The following is a 21699-nucleotide window of genomic DNA, read 5'->3' as shown; positions in this document are numbered from 1 at the left end:
GAAGGCGGCTACATGAAGACAAAGACACACAGGAAGAATGCCATGTGGTGACCAGGGCGGAGGTCGGAGTGACTTAGCTGCAAGCCCAGGAACACCACGTGCTGCCCACAAACCACCAGCGCTAGGAAAAGGCGTGGGAAGAGATCCCCCTCTAGGGTTCAGGGGAAGCACCGCCCGGCTGACACATTCATTTGCGACTTCGGGCCTCCAGAAGTGTGAGATGATACAGTTCTGTTGGTTAAGCCGCCCAGTCTGTGGCATTCTGTTACAGAAACTAATAAACGAACCTGACCTTGATGCTTTTTGGGTGATCGTCTTTCTGGGAAATCAGTTTTCCTGAAACGTGAGAAAGAGTACAGTTCATGGTAGTTTTCCTGACTTCACCGAGCTCGCTAGCCTGTCTCTTTTGGCAGCTACTTTCCGATATTCCTTGACCTCCTGTTCCCACTCTCTAGTGTCTCTTTCCTCCTCAATTGTCTATTCCATTTCCAGCAGCTTCACCCCAGTGTGAGGCCCTGACCTCGAGGGAAGCCGTGGTGGCTCCGTTGCAAAAGTTCACAAGGGCTAGACTGCTCTGGCCCCCTCCAACCCTGCCCCGGCCCCCTCCATCCCTGCCCCGGGCCCTTTGCACACCCTGGCCATAGGAATGAGCAAAATGCCTGCCAGCTGTGGGACTTTGGGCAAGTTCCTCAACCTCTCTGTGCTTCCACATCCTCGCGGCAAAACGGGGATACTCACAGTACTTGCCTCACAAGACTTCTGTGCAGAGCAAATGAGTTAAGTGCCTGGAAGTGTCTGGCTCTCAGCAAGCACTGTATGCATCAGCAGTCACAATTGCTATTGTTATCATTGTACTGAATACCATGAGTATTATCTTTTCTCCTTGGGAACTTGACTTACTACAGTGACACAATCAGAAAGGCGCAGGTCTAGGAATCAGAAGTGATGTCAGCTCGACATCAGTGACGTTGGATACGTCCAAACTCTCTGCACCCTCATTTCCCATTAACTCAAGAACCACATGACCACTCAGTGACCTTCCAGTGAATGGAGAAGCCAACACTGACACTTACTGCCTGCCGAATTCCAGACACTGCCCAGTGTGTTATTTCATAATCTTCAAAATCATCCCTGAGATGGGCCTTGGGGCGCTGAGAGGCAGGTGACTTACCCAGGTTCCTGGAACTGGTAAGTGGCAAGGAGGAGATTCAAACTCTGCTCCTGTTTTGGTTTTTGGGCACCGGATGATCTCTCAGCAGAACGACCTAGGACACGACTAGAGCCCCAAGGAGCCGCAGGGCAGAGGTGAGCTCTCAGGCCATTCAGCTGTCACCCCACCTGTGCACTCAGGCACACACAGAAACCTCAGTGGGATCCCGCAGTGGAACCGGCCACCTTGGGAGGTTGAGAGTTCCACAGGCGAGGGGGAGTCCAAGCAGAGCTGGAGAGCCACTCGGTGGGACAGCTGCAGAGGGCACTCTGCCAAGCTGTGGAAAGCTACTGGGGGGATCGCTAAGGCCCCGAAGAGGTCTGTCCCCACCTCTTAACACTTCCACGGACATGAAAGTAGAAGTGCTCTTCCTGGTGGGAGTCATCCGGACCACGATGAACGAATGATTGAACAGAGCAACTGAATCCCTGCTGTGCCTTGCTGGAGTCATGGAGATGATGATATTTAAACTAAACCTTGAAAATGTTACCCATCCATCCGTCCGTCCACCCATCCATCCACCCATCCATCCGTCCATCCATCAACCCATCCATCCACCCATCCATCCATCCGTCCACCCATCCATCCATACATCCATATGTTAATCAGATCTTTACCGAGCTCCTTCTTCAGGCCAAACATTCCAAGGGTATGGAGGAGGCAGAAACTAACCAGACACAATCCTGCCTTCAAAGGGCCCCCAGTCCAGAGAGGTCGACACACAAGTAACAGCCACAAGACAATGGGGTAAATGCTCTGACACAGGATGCCTAGGTGCCAGGGGAGCTCAGACTAAGGCAGGCGTCACCTAAGGAGAATGGCAGTTTGCAGGAGGACAGCATGACACATGCTAAAGCCACAAGAAGGCACATTCAGGGAAGGGCAAGCCACCCCTGGGGTCAGAACAGGCGCAAGGGGGTGAGCTGGAGTGGGGACAGTCACAGCTGAAAGAGTGGGCCAGATCAGGCAGGGCCTCGAATGCCATTCCAAGGGAGCTAGAACTACAGAAGTTTCTAAGGAGGATTAGACCAGTCAGGACCAGGAAGCCCTCTGGTTGCACCTTGGAGAACGCACTGGAAGATGGAGAGTGGACTCTGGTTCAGACTAGACATGACCAGAGAGGTCTGGGAGACAGAGTGGGAGGCTTGGAGCCAGCCGGCGGGACGGGCTCATGCTCCCGGGGCACAGTAATGGCTGCCTCTGCACAAGGTGTGGCATTACTTGTATGTCTGTCTTCCCCACTGGGCAGCAAGTGAGGCATCCTCCACCCCACTTACATGGAAGTGCAGGAAGGACCTCAGGACCCTGCAATATTCTTTACTTGATGCCACTGTGGTTCTGCCTTCCTCCTTTGGGTTCCTGCTTGGAAACAGTGTCGTAAGTCACAGCCACAGACATGCTAGAGACAAGCCAGGGTTGGCAGAAAATCATCTACTCCCTCCACAGATGTGGACAGAGCACCTACTGTGTGCTAGGCACCTTGCCAGCAGCTGGGGACACCACCTGGTCCCGCCTTCATGGAGCCTTCTGGAAATGGGGAAGACAAATGCACAACACAGGTCAGTGGGAATCGCAGCCTGCTGTCAGCACCACGAGGAATGGTTGGGAAAGACTGGGAGAGAAAGCAGGCCGGGCGTCGGGCAAGGCCTCTCTTAGGAAGGCACACATAAGCTGAAGGTTAAGGAACATTCAGGCCAAGGGTGCAAAGCACATGCAAAGGGCCTGAGGCAGCAAAGAGCTTGGCAGTGTGGCTGGCGGGAAGTGAGCAACAGGAGAACAATTCAAAGTCAGGCTGGAGACTGCACGCAAGGACTCAATCATCTACGGCCTCAAAAGGCACGTTGAGGATTTGGAGGCCTCAGCCTAAGTGCAAAGGAAGCCAGGAAGGGTTTACAGAGGCTAAAAGACCACCCCAGCTGCTGAGAAGCCCCAGGGAGAGCTGAATGGATGCTGGGAGACCAGCAGAGGGGGGAGGCGACAGTGGCTTAGCTGGAACCGAGGCGGAGGAGAGGGAGGCGGGTGAGGCCCACGATGGGATACAGGCGCAGAGCTGGGGAATCAGTAACCCAGGGCTTGCGACCGTGGGCCACTCGCTCCCACTCTGTGCGTCTCCAAGGGGACTACCCGCCTGCCTGGCAGGACTGGCGGTAACGCCCTCGGGGCTCCCGTGGGCCTCACAGGCACCGTGCAGCCCTTGCCGCCCGCACAGGGCCGGTGCTCACTGCAGGCAACGAGCCTCACGCAGGCAAGAGCTGCGTCCGAGACGGCGCGACCGTGCCCAGTGTTCTCCACCGCAGCGCTGGGCTTCCCCCGAAGACGAACAGCCTCGGTTTCCATCTCGGGGCAGAGCTGTTTTAACTCAGTTAAACGCTCAGCTCCAAGGGACACGGCAAAGAGTCACGCGGAGGCCAGAAGACCTGGTTTCTTGGTCTGGCGGGGCCACGACAGTCTGTGTAACCTTGGCCAAGCCCTTCCCCTTCTCTCTGGGCCTCAGTTTCCATATTTATAAAATGAGGGAGATACTGAGCTCAGTAATCTCTGGGGACCCTTCTCAACCATCACCTTTAGCCTTTGGGTTCAACCCAAAATGGAGAAGAGATAACACATCCAAAGTGCCACGACAAGCCTGGCCTCCCAGGCGGTGCACGCAGGACCCCGGCGCACCCCCCACAGAGACACTCCTCAGTCAGCCCTGGGGCACCAGGCAGTGGCAGGGGCTCGGCCCGCCCCGAGAAGCAGCAGAGACTCCCACCCGCGCCAAATAACACGGCAGCACTCGGCACGCTGGGGCTGGCTTGCGGAGACTTTATTACCGTCCAGAGGGGGGGCGAGGAAAGCAACAGGAGGGAGCCCCCCGGCGCAAGCGCGTGCTCAGAGCTCTGCAGACACAAAGATGAAAAGCTTGGCCACAAAGGAGCTGACGGTGCCGTGGCGGTAAAGGTCCATCTTGACGGTCAGGAGCAAGTCCCTGGGCTCGGGGACAGGCTTGGTGAGGGCCACCACCCCGCTGTGGTGGCTCACCTTCCGGGTGGTGAAAAAGCCCTCCTCATTGCCGTCGGTGATGGCCAGCTGCATGCTGTCCCCGGGGACGGCACTGGAGGGGCCCATGCGGAACACCACCGCGGGCACTTGGATGTTGGTGGGGAAAGAGAGGTGGTAGTAGGTTATTCTCAGAGGCAGCTTGGAGCACTCCCGATTCTCATGGCAAGGCAAGCGCTCACAGCGGCTGCAAGAAAAGTGGGCAGAGAGACAAGAAGAGGGTTAGGGCCGACTCAGCAAGCGGAGAAACGGCAGAGCGCGGGGAAGCAGGGGCTCGCGGGGTGGGGCCTCCCGCCGCCCCTCGCCGATTCGGCCCACGCAGAGAGCACCCCTCACTCACCTGGGGGAGGCGCCGTGGACCTCCGAGCGCCGACTCAGGCTCTAGCCTCCTCCAACACCCACTGGGGCGCTGGGCGGCTGGGGCCAATGGCTGTGCCCAGTGGCTGTGCCCGGAGTGGGGGAGTCCCCTTCTCACTGGCAGAGCCCCGCCCGGGAGCACTCAGCAGGCACACCCTGCCCTCTGGGTGTCGTCCAGCCTCCTGGCCCCTTGCCCAGACAGCGGCCAGGGCTACACAGGCTCGTGGGTGGGTCTCGGAGACCACCCTGGAGTGCCCGTCTCCATCACCAGCAATCAAGGCTGCTGCTGTTCCCCGAGCGCCAGGCTAGTCCTCGTCATGCATTCTCTAGTGTGGTCACAACTGCACTGGGACGGTGGCTTGAGTGCCATTTTCAGATACGGAAGCTGAGGCTCAGAGAGAGTGGCCTTCTCGCTTCCCAAGGTCACAGAGGGAGGGAGGAGACCAGATCTGTGCTCAGGCAGTGAGGTCTGCTCACTGGTCCCCGTCACTAAGCTTTGTGCTCCAGGCCCAGTTCCCCATCTGCGCTCACAGGGCCGGCTCAGGGCTGGCAATGGACATGGGGCAGGTCCCCGCTTCCTGTGGTGGAGACAGGGACAGGTCCTAACTTCCTCGGACGGAGACAGGAGATAGGTCCTAGGCTCCTGAGGTGGAGATGGGGACAGGTCCTAACTTTGTGTGGTAAAGACAAGGATAGGTCCCAACTTCCTGTGATGGAGACAGGGACAGAACCTAACTTCCTGTGACAGGATGGGGGCAGGTCCTAACTCCCTGTGGTGGAGATGGGCACTGGTCCCAACTCCTATGGTGGAGGTGGGGGCAGGTCCTTACTTCCCATGATGGAGACAGGGACAGGGCCTAACTTCCCGTGGTGGAGACGGGGACGGGTCCTAACTTCCCGTGGTGGAGACGGGGACGGGTCCTAACTTCCTGTGATGGAGAAGGGAACAGGTCCTAACTTCCTATGGTGGAGACAGGGACGGGTCCTAACTTCCTGTGGTGGAGACGGGGACAGGTCCTAACTTCCTGGGATAGGATGGGGACAGGACCTAACCTCCTATGGTGGAGACAGGGACAGGGCCTAACTTCCCGTGGTGGAGACGGGGACGGGTCCTAACTTCCTGTGGTGGAGACAGGGACGGGTCCTAACTTCCTGTGATGGAGAAGGGAACAGGTCCTAACTTCCTATGGTGGAGACAGGGACGGGTCCTAACTTCCTGTGGTGGAGACGGGGACAGGTCCTAACTTCCTGGGATAGGATGGGGACAGGACCTAACCTCCTATGGTGGAGACAGGGACAGGGCCTAACTTCCCGTGGTGGAGACGGGGACGGGTCCTAACTTCCCATGGTGGAGAAGGGAACAGGTCCTAACTTCCTATGGTGGAGACAGGGACGGGTCCTAACTTCCTGTGGTGGAGACGGGGACAGGTCCTAACTTCCTGTGGTGGAGACAGGGACGGGTCCTAACTTCCTGTGATGGAGAAGGGAACAGGTCCTAACTTCCTATGGTGGAGACAGGGACGGGTCCTAACTTCCTGTGGTGGAGACGGGGACAGGTCCTAACTTCCTGGGATAGGATGGGGACAGGACCTAACCTCCTATGGTGGAGACAGGGACAGGGCCTAACTTCCCGTGGTGGAGACGGGGACGGGTCCTAACTTCCCATGGTGGAGAAGGGAACAGGTCCTAACTTCCTATGGTGGAGACAGGGACGGGTCCTAACTTCCTGTGGTGGAGACGGGGACAGGTCCTAACTTCCTGTAGTGGAGACAGGGACAGGTCCTAACTTCCTGGGATAGGATGGGGACAGGACCTAACTTCCTGTGACAGGATGGGGACAGGGACTAACGTCTTCCACGTCCTGAACTCCAGGCCCATCGCACTCTGAAGGCGGCTGCCGTAGGCACAGGGCCCAGGTGCAGAGCCCCACGGGACCTGGCGAGCGCGTCCCAGGGAGCCCCGCCATCTTGACTGTGCTTGGATTCCCGGCAGGAGCATCCTCGTGCGGCCAAGCCACCACTTTTCCCCTGGGGCCTTCTGGGTTGCCATGGCTTGTTGGGTTACTCAGACTTATTTTACACTTGGCATTTATCGTGCATGGGTCTCTTTTCCCTCCAGGCTGTTTATTGGGATTGACAGGAAGCCTTTTGTTTACTAGGCTGTTTACCACTGAGCTCTAGGAGGACAGCCCTGGGACGCACCCCACAGTGCCAAAGGCCTGCGAGGGTCAGGAGCGCTGACCAGGACAGTCCTGCGTGGGAGGGGCCCAGAGACAGAGGCGGGAAGGCAGGTGGGCACAGGTGCTGCTGGGGGCAGCCCACCCCCAGGGACACCCGGGCCTGGGCCAAATGGGAGTGCTCCTCCTGATCTGAGTGCTCCCTCCCACAGAGGCCTCCAGGGAACCAAGGAGGCTGTGGAGAACCAGGAGGTGGCTGGGGTCCCTGAGCTGTGCTGCTCCAGGGCGCGCGGCAGCATGCTGTGGGCCTCGGGGTTCCCTTCCCTGGCTCACTGCACCATCTCCCACTGCGCACCCCACTCTCACAGCAGGGCGGAAGCTCAGCCAGGACACGGCCTGTCCGTGACCCCACAGTCCGTAGTCAGTGGCAGGTTTGGGGTTCAAAGTCGGCCTGTCTCACTTCAAAGCCTTTACACATCCACATGCGCGCGCACACACACACACACACACACACACGTACGTATACACACGCGTAGGTACACACACCCCCCCCTCCAGCTGCTTCAGGAACGGCCTGGATGGCCTGGTCAGCAGGTGGCGCTAGAGGCTCCCTGGCGGATGGAGCTTCAGCGTGGCCTGCACTGACCAAGGACGGGGTTCTGGTTTGCCAGGTGCAGGCGTGGAAGGCAGGGAACGTGCAGTGTGCATGATGTTCTGGTGCAGCTCCCGCGACCTTCGTACGCCAGCGAGCTCCTCCCTCGCCAGGCCTTCCTCACGCTAGGAGTTTCTGGCCGGCTCCTTCCAGACCACCCATTTCCCAGGGGCAGCTCTTCAGCCTTTTACAGTCTGGGCTCTTTGGCCCCAGCACAGGGCTCAGCACCTACCACATGCTTAGCAGATGATCGCTGCGCAGATAAACATGTCCTTGATCCTCCTGGTCAGTCCTAATTCCAACTCTCCCGTCCTGCCCTACCCAAACTTCCTACCGCAAATCATAAACACTGGATCTGGCAAACTGCCTGTCAGACTGCAAACAGCACCAAAATCTTTGTTAGCAGGTGTGTCTAGCTTGGGCGCGAGCAGTCGTCACTGAACCTACCACACAGCAGAGCCACAGGTGACCTCGCCCTGGCCCCTGCCTGGCTCTCAGCACCCCAGGCTCTGCTTTCCACAGACATGTCACCTCACCATACCACGCATCCGGGTCATGGTGTGCATTAGAGAACAATGTGCCCCAAGCTCCTGGTTCAACATGTTTGAACATAACACCCCAAGTCTATGAAATCGTCCAAAGCTGTAACACACCAGAGAAAAAGGCCCTAAGGCCTACTCCCTGCTCCTGGGAGGCACAGCTGTTCTGGCCACCCCAGGCTGTCCGATGCTGTAGCCGTCCCGCTGGCACTTCCCGACCTTCACATGCTCATCACTCTGGAGACAAGCCCAGGAACTGGCCGAGGCAGGGGGGCCCTGAGGGCTCTCCCTCGCCCACTTTGTCACACCCTCGGGCCAGAGATGTTCCCTGTGCCCCCTCCCCATGAAGCGGCAACCAAGGCCACCCAGCTTGGCTCCAGCTTTCAAGACCACAACCCATCAGGGGCCGGCCCCACTGAGGGGACAAAGAGGATGTTCCTGGTCCCATCAAAGGCTGCGGGACAGCTCTGAACACTTCCTCCTGTGGGAAGGAGGGAATCGTGTGGGCAGGACGGCAACAGCCCGGTGCTGTCCACAAGGCCGAGTCCTGCGGTTTGCGGCCCAGCCTGCTGGGTCATGCTCTAGTTACCGCCCTTAGCCGCCGTGGACGCTGCCCAGACGGAAGCCGTACGATGGAGAGGGCTGCGGCCCAGAGAGAGACGGGACGGCGCGGAAGCACAGGCTCCTAAATCCTGCCTGTCGAGACTCCCAGAACGGGCTGCTCTCGCCGGGTGTTAACCACAGAAGTGCTGGCCACTAGGTCCCTTCTAAAAATGGCTCTTTTAGGTTTTAGAAGTTGCTTTCTGAAAGTCAGATAATAAATTCCTTTAGAGGCTTGGATTTTTGAAAAGGAAGAAAAGGGGACACAAAATAGAAAACTCCAGCTTGCGGGTGAGCAGTGCTGCAAGGGGGTGGCCCCTTCACCCGGACCTCTGGCCCGCGTCCCGCCCGTGTCGGTTTACCCCGCGCTGGCAAAGGAACAGTTCTTCTCTGTCAGTGACTTGTCACTGCAGCTCGTGCTACAGCTCCCCTGACCAGGTCGGGGTAACCAGGATAAAACCCCCTGTGCCCCTCGCCTGGGCACTGCAGTCCTGGTCCCACTTCCCACACCTAACACTGGGCTCCTGGCTGGTCCACACGTCCACACGTCCACACGGCCAGCAAATGAGAAAACGGTAACCAGAGGCCTCGTGGTGAACTCACGGAGACCAAGTTCCTTCTTCATCAGCGCTGGGGAGTGGATGAACCCGTGTCATGGGGCAAACCAGCCACCTGGTGTGTCAACGCCTCACTCAGTGGAGTGCAGGGCGTGGTCTTTGTGCTGAACACGCATTCACTGCGCCCATGTCCACACTCCCTCCCTGCGGCCCACCGCCACCCCTAGCCAGGCGCCACCCCTAGCCAGGCGGGCCCCTCCAGCCCAGCACCGCACTCCTGGTGGCCGGCACAGCGGTCGGTGGCCTTTGTGGGCTCACTGCCTACCCAGGTGCCTGCACATAGTAGGTCCAGCAAGAAACGATTTTCTCCAACACTGAGGGGATGGCAGAGGCTGCCACAGCCAACACGGGTCTGCCATTTCAGCCAGGACCTCGCCGCGCAAGGCCAACCCACCCACCCTCGGGCTTCGAGGCACCAAGACCCCGTGGGGGCGGCCTCTTCTTTTGGTTTCGTGGGTGTGTGCCAGTTAGAAATCAAGGTCACAACCACAGCCAGCCTTCTGGAATCCTCAAACCCAGATGCCAACAAAGGCCCGGAAGTGAGTGAACTTACAATGACAAAGGGCTACACAGCTTCAAAGCAAGGACACAGAACCTTCTCAGTGGCTCCGAGAGGCACCACCGCTGTCTGCCAGGCCGCTGCACAACCCGCAAGCCCTCTGGGGTGCTGTGGACTTGCAAACCCAGTTCTGCAGTGGCTTTTTCCTAGCCCAAGCACAGGAAGGCAATAAGGTTTTGGGTTTTCAAGAGACAAAAATGCGCTGGGAAACAGATGAGGGAGAAAGCCGGGCCGGTGAACGAGCAGTCCCAGCCGGAAACACGGAGCGCTGCCGGGGAGGCCAGAGCTGCTTGGCCAGCTGCAGGCCGTGCCTCAGCCGCAAGCCAGGGCAGCCACCCCTCGGGCTGAGCAGTGGACACCAGAGCCCACCGCACCGTCAGAGGAAGACACTGACCTCAGGCGGGGGCGCCAGCCGGCTAGAGCCCAAGACAGGCTCCAGGCCAGGGGGCTGAGGCTGGGAGACATGGGCGGCCCAGCTGCGTGCTGCTTCAGCAGCTCCAGCGCTGTGGGAGGGCTCCCGTCCACACTGGGAGAGGGGTCCCCAGCGCGGCCTTTTTCCTGAAACAACTGTCAGTGGTGCGAAATGAGACTCACTGGATAAAATGAGGGCGGAGGTGGGTGTGAGGTAAGAACCGTGGCCTGGGGTCCTCATGACTCCCGGAGGAAGGTGCTTCCTGGACACCCAAATACCCAGGGTCTTGAGGGAGCGCAAGCTTCCTATGGCACAGGACCACGCGGCCCAGTCAGCGGGTGGAGCCTCTGGTGCTGTTCCCACAGTCACCGGCCAGACGGAACCTGGCTTTCTGCGGGTCGCCTGACAGCGCCCCGGCACGGCACACTGGCTCCCTGGCTGTCAGCTGACACGGAAACGCTGCCACCTGCTCATCTGAATGGCAGCATTTTCTGACATCTGCATGTTACCGGGGAGGAAACTGAGGCCCAGAGAGCTTGCCCAAGGTTCCACAGAGGAAACAAGAGGCCTGTGGTTTCTGCCTGGCCTGTGAGCATGGCCGTAGACCCCAGACTCATTTGCAGTCACTGCGTTGGCTTTCAGAGAGCAGTTTCACTGATGATGATCCTTGAGTGCCCAAGTCCCCCATGGGAGGGCACTGAGGTCACAGCTTGTTAACTACCCACCCAGGCCTGGAGCCACCAGGAAGGCCAACACAGACAGACAACGGCAGGGCCTGAGCGACTTACGTGTCTGCAGAGCGGCGGTAGTTCTCGGGGCACTCGAAGGCCAGGCAGCGGAAGCCGCCCTGGATGTTGAAGCAGGTCTCATTGATGGAGCAGTTGTGGATGCCAGTCACACACTCGTCGATATCTGCAAGAGACCCGACAGCAGCACAGTGAAGGCCAAGGCCACAGGAGCCATCGTCCCCATCGGCAGACAGAGGCCCCCAGGCCCGCACTAACCTGGTGGGGGCAGGGATCAGGGCCGTCCTTGCCCTCCACTGGCTGGTCTGTGGAGCAGCGCCCTATGCCAGCTCTTTTATTTATAGGATAAATATAAATTTATATTCATAGAGTATTAATGTATTATTCGCAACCCTTTAAATGAGTGTAGCAATTATAAGAGCAAACACAGCATAAGGGGCCCCAGGGGCGCTTACTGAGGCGAATAATGTTATGATCCTCGTTTTGTTTAGTGAGGAACTCATAGAGCTTAAGGGACCCCGCCAAGGTCACTCATTCTGTAAGTGGCAGAGCAGAGCTGCAAACCCAGGCAGGCTGGCGCCGGAGTCCCTGCACTAACCACCCAGCTCCTCTCCATGGCTCCCACAGCACGTGGTCCTTCCCTCACAGGTGACTCGTAACATCCTAGGAAGGAAGTGGCAGAAGCTACTAGCTTCATGTCACAACGAGGAAACCAGGCTTAAAGGGATTATATGTCCTGCCCTGTATCCTGGGGTCACGGGCTGTCCAGGCTGGCCCAGAGTCACGCCCGGGACTCCTGCTCTGGGGCTGGGGGCACCTTAACGAAGGCCTCAGAGATGGGCAGCCACCCCCTTTCCTGCAGATGCTCCGGGACAGCCAAATGGTGGGGCTCAAGGGACGTCACCAAGCCTGGGAGGCACCGTTAAGAGGTGCCAAATGCCTGATCGGCGGTGGCAAAAACAACACTCCCCAATCTCAAAGGCCACAGCTCAGGAATGTGTTTTTGCCGTGTCTGGGCAGGACCCCAAGCTGTGGCAAGGGAGCCTGGCCAGGAGAAGGAAAGTCATTTGCTCCGTCAGAAACTCGAAAACAAAGGGACCTCGATCCAGAGCTCTGCGCACAAGCCGAGCGGGTCCCTCCCAGCAAACACCGCAGCTCCTGCCTGGCTTTGGCCAAAGGCACCTTCTTCATGACCAGAAACTCCGGTGGCAGCACCCAGGGGGCCCCGGAGCCTCCAGATGGACAGCCCCGTGTGGGCTCACGAGGAAGGGGCCGGACAGACGCCCCTGCGATTCGGCTCCTGGGGCCAGCGGGTACACTGAGGGTCACTCGCTCCCAGACACCTACCTAGCACCCCTTTCAGTGGTCACGTGGACGGTCACAGGACGCACGGTGACCCCTAGGGTGTTCTTAGAAATGGAGGCTGAGCGCAGTGTAGATGCCACTGGCCCCATCACACAGCCACGCTGGAGCTGACCCCGCAGCCGTGAGTGCCCACGCGCCATCCCCAACCAGACCACACCCATCTCCTTGCCCAGGCAGTGGGCAGCACCTTGGGACAAAGGCCCTGCCATGTGCTCAGGGGCACGGCCCACAGCAAGAGTTTGTCAAATGACCAGATCAAAGATGAAGCAGCAGCACTCTGCTGGGGACATGGGTCTCCAGGCTCTGACTTCCTGTTTCCTCCCAGTGGGGGGGTAGGAGGGGTGGGCATCCTCCTAAAGGCTGTCAGCCCCTGCTCCAGCCTTCTCGGGCTGCCGAAAGTGTGGTGGGAGGGCTCAGGGGTTCCTGCCCCTGGGGTTCCTGCCCCAGGGGTTCCTGACCGACAAAGCCTTCATGGGGCTCAGCCAACCCAAAGACAGATGCGCTGGCGCCTGGGTGTGGGAGACTGGGCTGTGCGTGGACCCCCAAGACACGCCCTGGAGGATGAGGCCTCTTTTCCCCAAACACAGGTTATCTCATCTGTTGTGCGGCCCCAGGTCAAGGAAGCACATCCCCCAGCCTGGCCTCAGCCCCCTGACACTGTAGAGCCCCAAGAACAGCCTAAGCGACCTTGGGGGGCTCCACCTGCTCACCTTGGCAGTTGCGGCCGTTGGGGGCCAGCCTGTAGCCGGACGAGGGGCAGCTGCACTGGAAGCTGCCAGGGATGTTGATGCAGCGGTAGGAGCAGATGTGGCCCCCCGTGGGCAGGGCACACTCGTCGATGTCTGCAACGGCAAAGCCCACCTCAGCATCCCGAGCCCCGGCACACGGCCGCTGGCCGGCCTGTGTCCCCCCCAGGGGCGGGGCTGAGGGCTGGGAGGGCAGCGTCACATGGCCAGCTGGACACACGGGGCCTCAGAGTGCTGGGGCTGGGGGCAGCCTCGGAGACCATCATATCAGAAGGTGAAACTGAGGCCCAGAGGGGCGATGGGACTAGGCCTGGTTCACACAGCAAGTCCACGGTGTGCAGTGTGCATGTGTGTTTGTGTGGGGGACCAGAGGGCAGTGCACGAATAAAAGACACACCCTACGTGAAAATAGTAACGATCATAACAACAGTTGCCCTTTAAAGCACCTACTGTGTGGCAGGCACTGTAAGATATGCTTTTGAGCCGTCATCTCGGTCACTCCGACAACGTGGTGAGCCTGGGGTTAACCCTCGCGTCACAGAGGAGGAAGCAGAGCTGTGAGTCAGGGATGGGGGGTCCCCAAGCCCCGTCCTCACCTCTCAGCCACGGGCAGCCACCAAGTCCTGAGAGGTGTGGCCCAAGGTCCCAGCGCATGTAGCGATCACCATCATGGCATGTTTATTAAAGAATGATCGAGAAGAGGTTTGCTCCCTTCCTAACCTCACTCTCAAGGAGGGTAAAGTGTATTCAAACAAATCTCAGTGGGAGGGAAAACGGCAAAGCACCCGCCAGCCTCCAAGGGCGCAAAGGAAAGGTTCACCAGCGGAGAGACCCCTGCTGGCTCTGCCCCTTGGGCTCTGAAGTGCAGAGCCCAAGGCTGCCGCGTCAGGGCCAGGCCAGGGGGCCACCCCCTCATTGAGCAAGGGCACGCTCACCTTCGCAGGTGACCCCATCCACGTCGCTGAGCTGGTAGCCTCGCCGGCAGTAACACTGGTAGGAGCCGTAGACGTTGGCGCACTCCTGGCTGCAGGGGCTGCTGTTGCACTCATTGATGTCTGAAAGAGAGAGGCCCGGAGTCCCCACTCAGAGCCACCCACGCGCCCCTGCTGCACAGCAGCCCTCGTGCCCACAGCAGGCACGGTGAGAGAACACCCCTCCACCTCCCTCCAGTCCCCACACACGGAGAGGCGGAGGTCCCGGGGGTGGGGCCGAGGAGGAGACCCCACGGCTGGTGAGTCCCTTCTCTCACCAGCCCCGCCCCTGCCTGCTTCCCGCCACACCATCTTGCCCAGGGCGACCGTAACAGCCTCCAGCCTCAGCCTTCTAATCCCGTCCCACCCGGCTGCCAGAGTCCGTTCCAGTTCTCAGGTGGAAATCTGGCCCTGTCCTCCCACTTCAGCTCCCGATGGCGCCCTACACAGATGACGGCACTCGGCGGCCTGGCCTGCACGCCCACACCCCTCATACGCCAGTGCTGAACTCGCTGGGCTCTCAGCAACTCCGGACCACCCCCCAGCTGCTTCCTCGGCCTAGTGCAGGGGTCAGCAACATCTGGCCTGCTACTTGTTTTTGTAAACAAAGTTTTACTGGCGCACAACCATGCTCACCCTTTAATGTGGTTCTCTGGCTGCCTGTGCTACCACAGCAGGGTTGAAAGGTTGCAACAGAGACTGTGGCTGGCAAAGCCTAAAATATTTACTTTTAGAGAAAAAGCTTGCAAACCCCTGGCCTAAAAGTCCCCTCACACGTTTATTTAGTGCTTTTAGCAGGGCAGGAGGGAGAGTCCATGAGCCTTCCACCCCGGGTTCTAGCTCTGTGGCCCCCACACACCTGGCCTGGGCTCCACCTGCTCATCTCTGCCCAGTGTGGCTTTCTCACCGCAGCCTAGGGACGCTCCCCGGTGCCGGCACCGAGTCCTTGCTACACACTGGGGCAAGAGCTTAAGAGACAGTTAGTGGAGTCACACGGCCAGGCCGGCCAGGCCCCGGCTGTGTGTCCACAACACTGTGTGTCCACAACACTGCTCACTAACGAGGAGTGACCGGGAAGCCACAAGCCAGGAAGGCTAATAGTACTACTATTAACAACAATTGCAGCCGTGTCTGTGTCACCAGCTCTTCATCGGACACCCAGCCCCGTGACAAGCTCTGCACATGCTTCATTCATATCTCATCTCATCCCCACAGCCCATACGGGGTTGGGCCTACTGTCCCCATTTTACTGATGAGGACACCAAGGCCCACAAGTGCTGAGTTACTTCTTAAGGCCACACAAATGGCAGAAGAGAGCTCTGAGTACAGGTCTGAGACCAGGGAGGCCGAGGGCCCAGGGCCCAACGCCCCACTCAGCCTCCAGTGTGGGAACCGCGTGCACGCAGCACACACTGGCACATGCGACTCTTGTGACCATCTCCTCGGCGAGGGCCCCTTCTCAACCCAGAATTGTAAGACCTGCCATGTCTTGGGTCTGGCTCCAGAAGCCGCCCTCTGGGCCAGCGCACTGCGCCAGGCAGAGCGTGGTGGGCAAGCGGAGGGGCTGCCAAAGTTCTCTATTTCTGCTGTCCTCAGAACCTGGTCCCCGTCCAAAATGTGACACCTGCAAGCACCAGCCCTAGGCTGCATGTGCTGCTCATGTGACCCTTTTGTCCCTGCTCCTGTGACCCTTTTGTCCCATCGGCCAGGTGGCCAGTGGTGTTATCTGAGAACTGCGTGAATGACTGCCCACCCCCCCACGCCAGAGCCCTGCCCCAACTTCAGCACGGCTTCCACCGGCCCACGACCACGTCCCCGAGACAGGGTCCCCCAGCCCCCTCAAACTGCCTGCCTGAGGTAGCTCAACGCTGCCAAAAGATTTACTCTCGGTTCCGGTCCAGACCTGACCTCCTTTTTTCTTAGAAGCGTCTACTTTAGAACAATTTGCAAATGTGAATCCTTCTCTGTTTCTTTGTCTCCAGCACTCCCTCCACAACCCGGGGCTCTTTCTCAAGGGCCGGGGAGCCACTCCTTTGGAACGTCACCCTTGGGAAGGCTAGAGGGCCCTGTCCCCGTCTCTGTGGGAGGGCAGGGCTAAGTTCAGTGAGGGCCGGGGAGCAGGTACAGGCGGCCGAACCACGGTGGCCACAGCCTCCGGCACTTCCTTTCTCGAGCTCCAGTGGTCACAAGGCCTCCCTCCCTTTGCTCTGGGGGACTTGAGATCAATGTCCCCTGACATCTGTCCCCCTGCTGCAGTGGCTGGAATGAAACCTGCCACACGGCCTTCACACAAGTGTCCAGCTCTTGTTTCTCTTTGATGCATCAGCCCATTTCCCCCGTGAGGACACTGAGGCAGGGTGAGGCCAGTCATCCCCACGGTCACATCATCGGTGGGTCTCACACCCCCAAGTCCCACGCTCGTGGCCACACCCCCCGCGGCCTGCGCAGCAGCTGTCGGTCCCACTCGGCCCGCGGAGGGCGGGGGTTTGCAGGAGAAACGGGGGAGGCGGGCCGCCCTCCCTAACAAGCGAGTTTTTACACGCACTTCCCTGCTAACACGCGCTGGGAAATGAACGCAAACCAGCCCCAAACAGTTCTCAGGACGAGGGCGGCCCCCGGAAGGAGGCAGCTGGGAAAGTGCACGGACGGGCCCTCACCTTCACACGACCGGCCGTCCACCGAGAGCCGGAACCCCACGGAGCAGCTGCAGAGGTAGGAGCCTGGCGTGTTCTCGCACTTGTGGCCACACAGGCGCCCGGGGTAGCGCTGGCACTCGTTGACATCTGAAACCGAGGGCCGGGTGGCTCAGAGCCATGTCCACTCACCCTCCTGCCTCCTCCCTCCGCCTCCTGTCTCAGACGACAGAGGCAAAGTGACCGTCCTAAGCACAGGGCAAGTCAGAGGGCAGCTGGGACCACCCGGGTATACCCGTCTGTCCACTGGGCGAGCCTCGTGCTCCTTCCACAGTGGCTCATCTGCCCTCCCGCCAGTCCTCCGCCCCAGTGCCCACAGGGGGGGTCCACCAGGATCTGGCAGAGGTAGGGGCTGCAGGTGCAGCCGCCAGACTCCCCTGAGCACCTGGGTTTGGCAACAGCAGGCGTTGGCCCGCAGCGTCTGACCTCACTCCTGGCGGGTGACCTGGCCCTGGCTGCCCTGGGCTAAGGACACATCTCTGGCCCCTGTGGCCCTGTAGGCTGGCAGTGACTCTCGGGGTAATCACTAACACTCTGGCATTTGTAGACCTGTCTCATCAACACTTGGAGGTCTTGGGTCAAGCAGAACACCTGATTGACAGGTGGGGAGGGCCCTGCCAGTGGCCACCCCCGGGCAGCGGCAGAGCCGGCACAGGGTCTCCTAACGTGGGGTCCTCTCTCGGGTCTGCCTGCACTCAGGATCTTCTGAGATGAGGATCGGACCGTGGTCACTCCAAGTGCCATCGACTGAGTACTCTCTGGTGCCACCTGGCCGGGGGCCCCCGAGGCCTGCAGGGACACCCACGTACCCACACACATCCTGCTGATGCCGTCAAAATAGTAGCCAGCCTTGCACTCGCAGCGGAAACTGCCAGGGGAGTTCACACAGTGATGCCCCGTCCCACAGGGCTCCGAGGGTGGCGAACACTCGTCCACATCTTGCAAGGAGAGAGAGAGACACGTTGAAAAACCTTTAGTGTGGTTCCCCCCCAAGATGATCAGAACGGAAGGCGAGAAAGGAGCCCTCCTTGGAGAATGTTCACTGGCAAGGCGGCACCCCCGTCCTTCAACACGACTTCACAGGGCACCTACTGCGTGCCCGGCCCCGTGCCGGGAGACAGCCCAGCCACAGGCAGCCCCTACCCTCAGGGAGACCCGCTCTGGCTGGCCAGCAGTGAGCCTCATTAAGGCAGGAAATGCCCAGTGCCCTGGGAGACACTGAGAAAGTGCCCTGGGAGTCACGTGAAGAAGCCCCTTCCCCGGCAGGGATCTGGGCAGGCTGGGTGCCCTGGATACAAAGGAAGGTAGGAGCAGGTGCACAACGGGAATGACACAAGAGCAAAAAAAGGGCAGCATTTGGGGAGTGGCAAGATCTATTCCATTTGGATCATAAGGTTCCTGAAGTTTGGCTATTAGGACTGAACTGTAAGTAGGGACATCTGTCCTTTGTCACCAGTGGGGAGCTGCTGCAGAGCTGGGAGCAGGGAGGGGTGGGAGAGCTTTGGGCTCAGGACAAAGTGGACAGATTGAAGGAGGCAAGGCTGGTGCAGCAGACAGGCTGGTGTTCTACTGCAATAGTCCAGGCGAGACCATAAAGGCCTGTGCTTGGGGATCGGCAACGGGATGGACGGACCGGCAGAAATGGCTTCACTTTAGGGACCAACGCTCCCCCCTTCCAGAGAAGGGAGGGCGTGTGCTAGAAGCAGACAGAAAAATTGTTTTCTCTTTTTTTTCCATCTTTTTATATACCCCAAGTGGATAAAGGATGTTTTCTTTTTTAATACCAACCAACACAGCGAGTTCCCTCCTCGTTGAGATGGTAGCCACGGCCACAGGTGGGCACATTCTTCTGGCACGTGTAGGAGCCCTCCGTGTTGATGCATGTCTGCCCCACAGGGCATGGAGCACTGATACTTAAACACTCATTGATGTCTACACGGGGAAAGACAGAGACAACGCGGTTAAACGTGGAGGCCACTCCAGAACCCAACGATCAGATCTCCAAGGAAGCCCCCTTCTCTCCGCTTTGCAAGACCACGAATGCAGGAGCTACGAGCCCTTTACCTTGGACCACACAGCAGGTCCCAACTGGTGCCCAAATTGCATCACCACACCTCGCCTCTCATGCCACCTCCCGGCCCTCTTCCTGCCCCTAAGGCTCCGACACCGCCATGGGCTGCCACGCCTGCTCTGCACCTGCCCGCGGGGCTTCCCTGCATCCACCTGCTCCTCACAGGTGGACGGAGCCCCTTCCCTGCGCACTGCATGAAGGAGACAGGTGACGGTCCACTCTGCAGCAGCACTCCGGCCCCCAGCCAGGCCACACAGCACTCAGGCCCTAGCAACACACCTACTGCTCCTGGATGGGCCACTCAGGCCCCCCACGGCTGCCGGCAGCCAGGCCTTCCTGCCGTCGTCACCCCACATGGGCTCCACGGGGCCATGCTGACTCGGGCCCAGCTGGGAAGTGCCACAGCACCCTGAGCTCACTGCACGCCAGTCCCCTTCCTCAAGTGGGGACGCCTCCAACAGAGGGGACTCTGATGAACACACCATGAGCGAGTGTGACCCAGCGAATGACCCAGGAGGACTGGCCTCCCCATCAGTCCACTCCTTCTGCTCAAATTCAGAGTTAAAAACACACAGATTGCACTTACTTCTAGAGGTAGTCTTTGAAAAGGACCTAAGGTTTTAAAGATGACCTTGTTCAGACACTTGTTAGCGTCCAGGGGCCGGGGGCACAAAAGGGAAGGCCCCTGAGCCCAAGTCAGGAGAAGGGGCAGCTGTACCTCCCCGCTGCTGGCCAAGCCCACTCTCCTCTGACATCAACTCAATCAGCCCTGACTCCTCCTCTCCCCTGGGGTCGGCCTTCACCCTGACCACGCAGCACTTTACAGTGTGCAAAAGCCTTTACATCCACCATTGCCCTCGGCCACCACAGCTAGCCTGCAAGTTAGGCACATCCTCTGGACATCTGAGGGCCTTTGGGCAGACAATATTGTTATTATCATCAAGGCCCAGGGGCATTAAGTAACTCTCCGGCCTCACAGCGGGAGTCAGGGGCCAACCGGGGCCCAGGTCTAGAACCGGGGTCTCCTGCCTCCCAGCCAGTTCGAGGACCCTTAAATCAGTGGTCAGCAAACTACAGCCCTCAGGCCAAATGCAGCCCACTGCCTGCTTTTGTAAATAAAGTTTTGTTAGCACGAAGCCAGGCCCACTCTGTTCCCTACTGTCCACGCACTGCTGCTTTCAGGCTGCGACAGCAGAGTTGAGTAGCTGCCAGGGACGCCTGATGGCCCTGAAAAGCTAATGTTTGCTATTTAGCCCTTTACAGAAACAGCTGGGCGCCCCTGCCTCGTATCAAGAATAAATGTGGCATTTAGCAGAATGAGCGCACCGTGCCCCAAAGCCTTGCACTGTCCCCTCTCAGGCTACATGTCCCAAACTATTCTGTGGAATGACAGTGTCCCTTGGGAGTCCCCCGGAAGGATCAGTGATCAATGACCCAATGAACGAATGGAAGAGTAAACAAAAAACAAATCAATGTAAAAGGCCGGATGAGTGTAAGAACCAGTGTGCGGTCTCTCCCTCCTCGGGGTTCCCCTGGGAAACGCCTGAGAAATGCCAGCAGTCAAGGTCCCTGTCCCAAGAGAGCGGAATGTCTGGCTTCCGACCGGGAACCTTCTACCATCAGCAGCCAAAGAGAGAATTACACAGGTGTGATGCTGAGCAAGGCAAGAAGAGTGTTGCTCAGAAGAGTGCCCAGGGCCACGCCGGCGAAAGGGGAGGCAGGCACAAGACTGGGGGGAACCTCCACGGCCTCTCTGGGCGGAGACAGGTCAGGCTGCTGGATTCTGTCACACGGACACCAGCAGGAACCAAGGCATCGCCCGGGAGAGGATACAGTGATGGAGTATTTGAGAATCCCAAGACGTACATCCCTGGAACAAAACTGATCTTCGCTGGCATTAAGAAGGGAGAAAGGGCAGACATGATAGCTTATCTCAAAAGAGCTATTAATGAGTCGCAATTGGCCACTGCCTACTTATTACAAAACAAAAATACCTCAAGACTTTTTTTATGTGTACCGTAATTTGATTGGTCTCGTGCACCAGAATGCAGATCATGAAAGAGTGACTGAGTATTTTCCTTGGACAATCCTGATTTAACTAAGACTGGCTTGTGGTTAACTCGGTTTTTTGAATTTTGATGGTAATTCCAATTCAGTAAACGCTATCACTGTTTTCCCCTTCTAAAGACATGACTGGATTTAATTAGTAATGTGCAACTTTTCACAGAGACGGTACATTGCCATCTCAGAACCTGCTGAAATTAGTTTTATATTGAGATTTGCATAACTGGTTATGTGAATATATTTAAATACCAGGGAAGTCCCTGCACTGTCTTGGAACCAAGCGAGACTCGCTGGTGTTTTAACTTGTGTTCATCATTAGCCTGTTAAAGGTGAGGGCTGGAGATGGGGCAGCAACGTCTGCTTTATGCTTTTGGTCCTCACTCTGCCAAGCGAATTCCCCGTGTCTACTAAAATGCTGCCCTTTATTTACCGAAAGGCATTCTAGTGTGGTTTGTGTGTTATATCAAGTAAAGAATATTTAACACTTGAAAAAAAAAAAAAGGGTCCCTGTTCCCTTTGTTTCACCCAGTGCTTCCCGGACTCAGCGGAACCCCTCTCGGCCCCAGGACCTGTGCACGTGCCCAGGCCCGGGTGGCCCAGCACGTGGGAAGCCATGCTCCCGCCCACTCCCTCCTCCCACCAACACGGGGTCGGGGGAGGGATGGATTTGCAGAAAAAGAACAAAGAAAACCTGAAGACGACATGATAGGCTCAAGGCCCTCAGTGACTCAACCGCAAGGTCCTGGAAACTCCTCCGTTGTATAATGGGGAAAGAGGCCTCTGCTTTCTAAGACCCTGGCCCGTCCTTTAAGCCAGCCCCGCGGCACGGCTCCCCTGCTGCAGGCTGCCCGCTGCGTGGCTGGCGGAGGGAGGGACAGGCTC

General features: G+C 58.5%; 1 protein-coding gene across 3 annotated transcripts in view; it reads right to left on the bottom strand.

Moving 5' to 3' along the window:
• Positions 1–21699, bottom strand: part of FBLN1 (fibulin 1) — a 74598-nt gene that overhangs the window by 28222 nt on the left and 24677 nt on the right. Inside the window, exons 9-15 of one of the 3 annotated variants that reach the window (XM_069491674.1) lie at positions 18471–18614; positions 17492–17620; positions 16647–16772; positions 13954–14073; positions 12983–13114; positions 10950–11073; positions 4232–4436 (exon numbers count right to left, since the gene is read on the bottom strand). In XM_069491674.1, coding sequence (XP_069347775.1) covers positions 4232–4436; positions 10950–11073; positions 12983–13114; positions 13954–14073; positions 16647–16772; positions 17492–17620; positions 18471–18614 — 980 coding nt within the window. Of the gene's footprint in view, positions 1–3995; positions 4437–10949; positions 11074–12982; positions 13115–13953; positions 14074–16646; positions 16773–17491; positions 17621–18470; positions 18615–21699 lie in introns of those variants that run through there. The other 2 variants (XM_069491673.1, XM_069491672.1) reach the window with 2 other exon arrangements.

The sequence above is a fragment of the Eulemur rufifrons genome, chromosome 16 (genome assembly GCF_041146395.1).
Source record: "Eulemur rufifrons isolate Redbay chromosome 16, OSU_ERuf_1, whole genome shotgun sequence".
NCBI classification, from domain to species: Eukaryota; Metazoa; Chordata; class Mammalia; order Primates; family Lemuridae; genus Eulemur; species Eulemur rufifrons.
The sequence above is the reverse complement of the archived record's forward strand: the minus strand, read 5'-3'. Positions and strand labels throughout refer to the sequence as shown.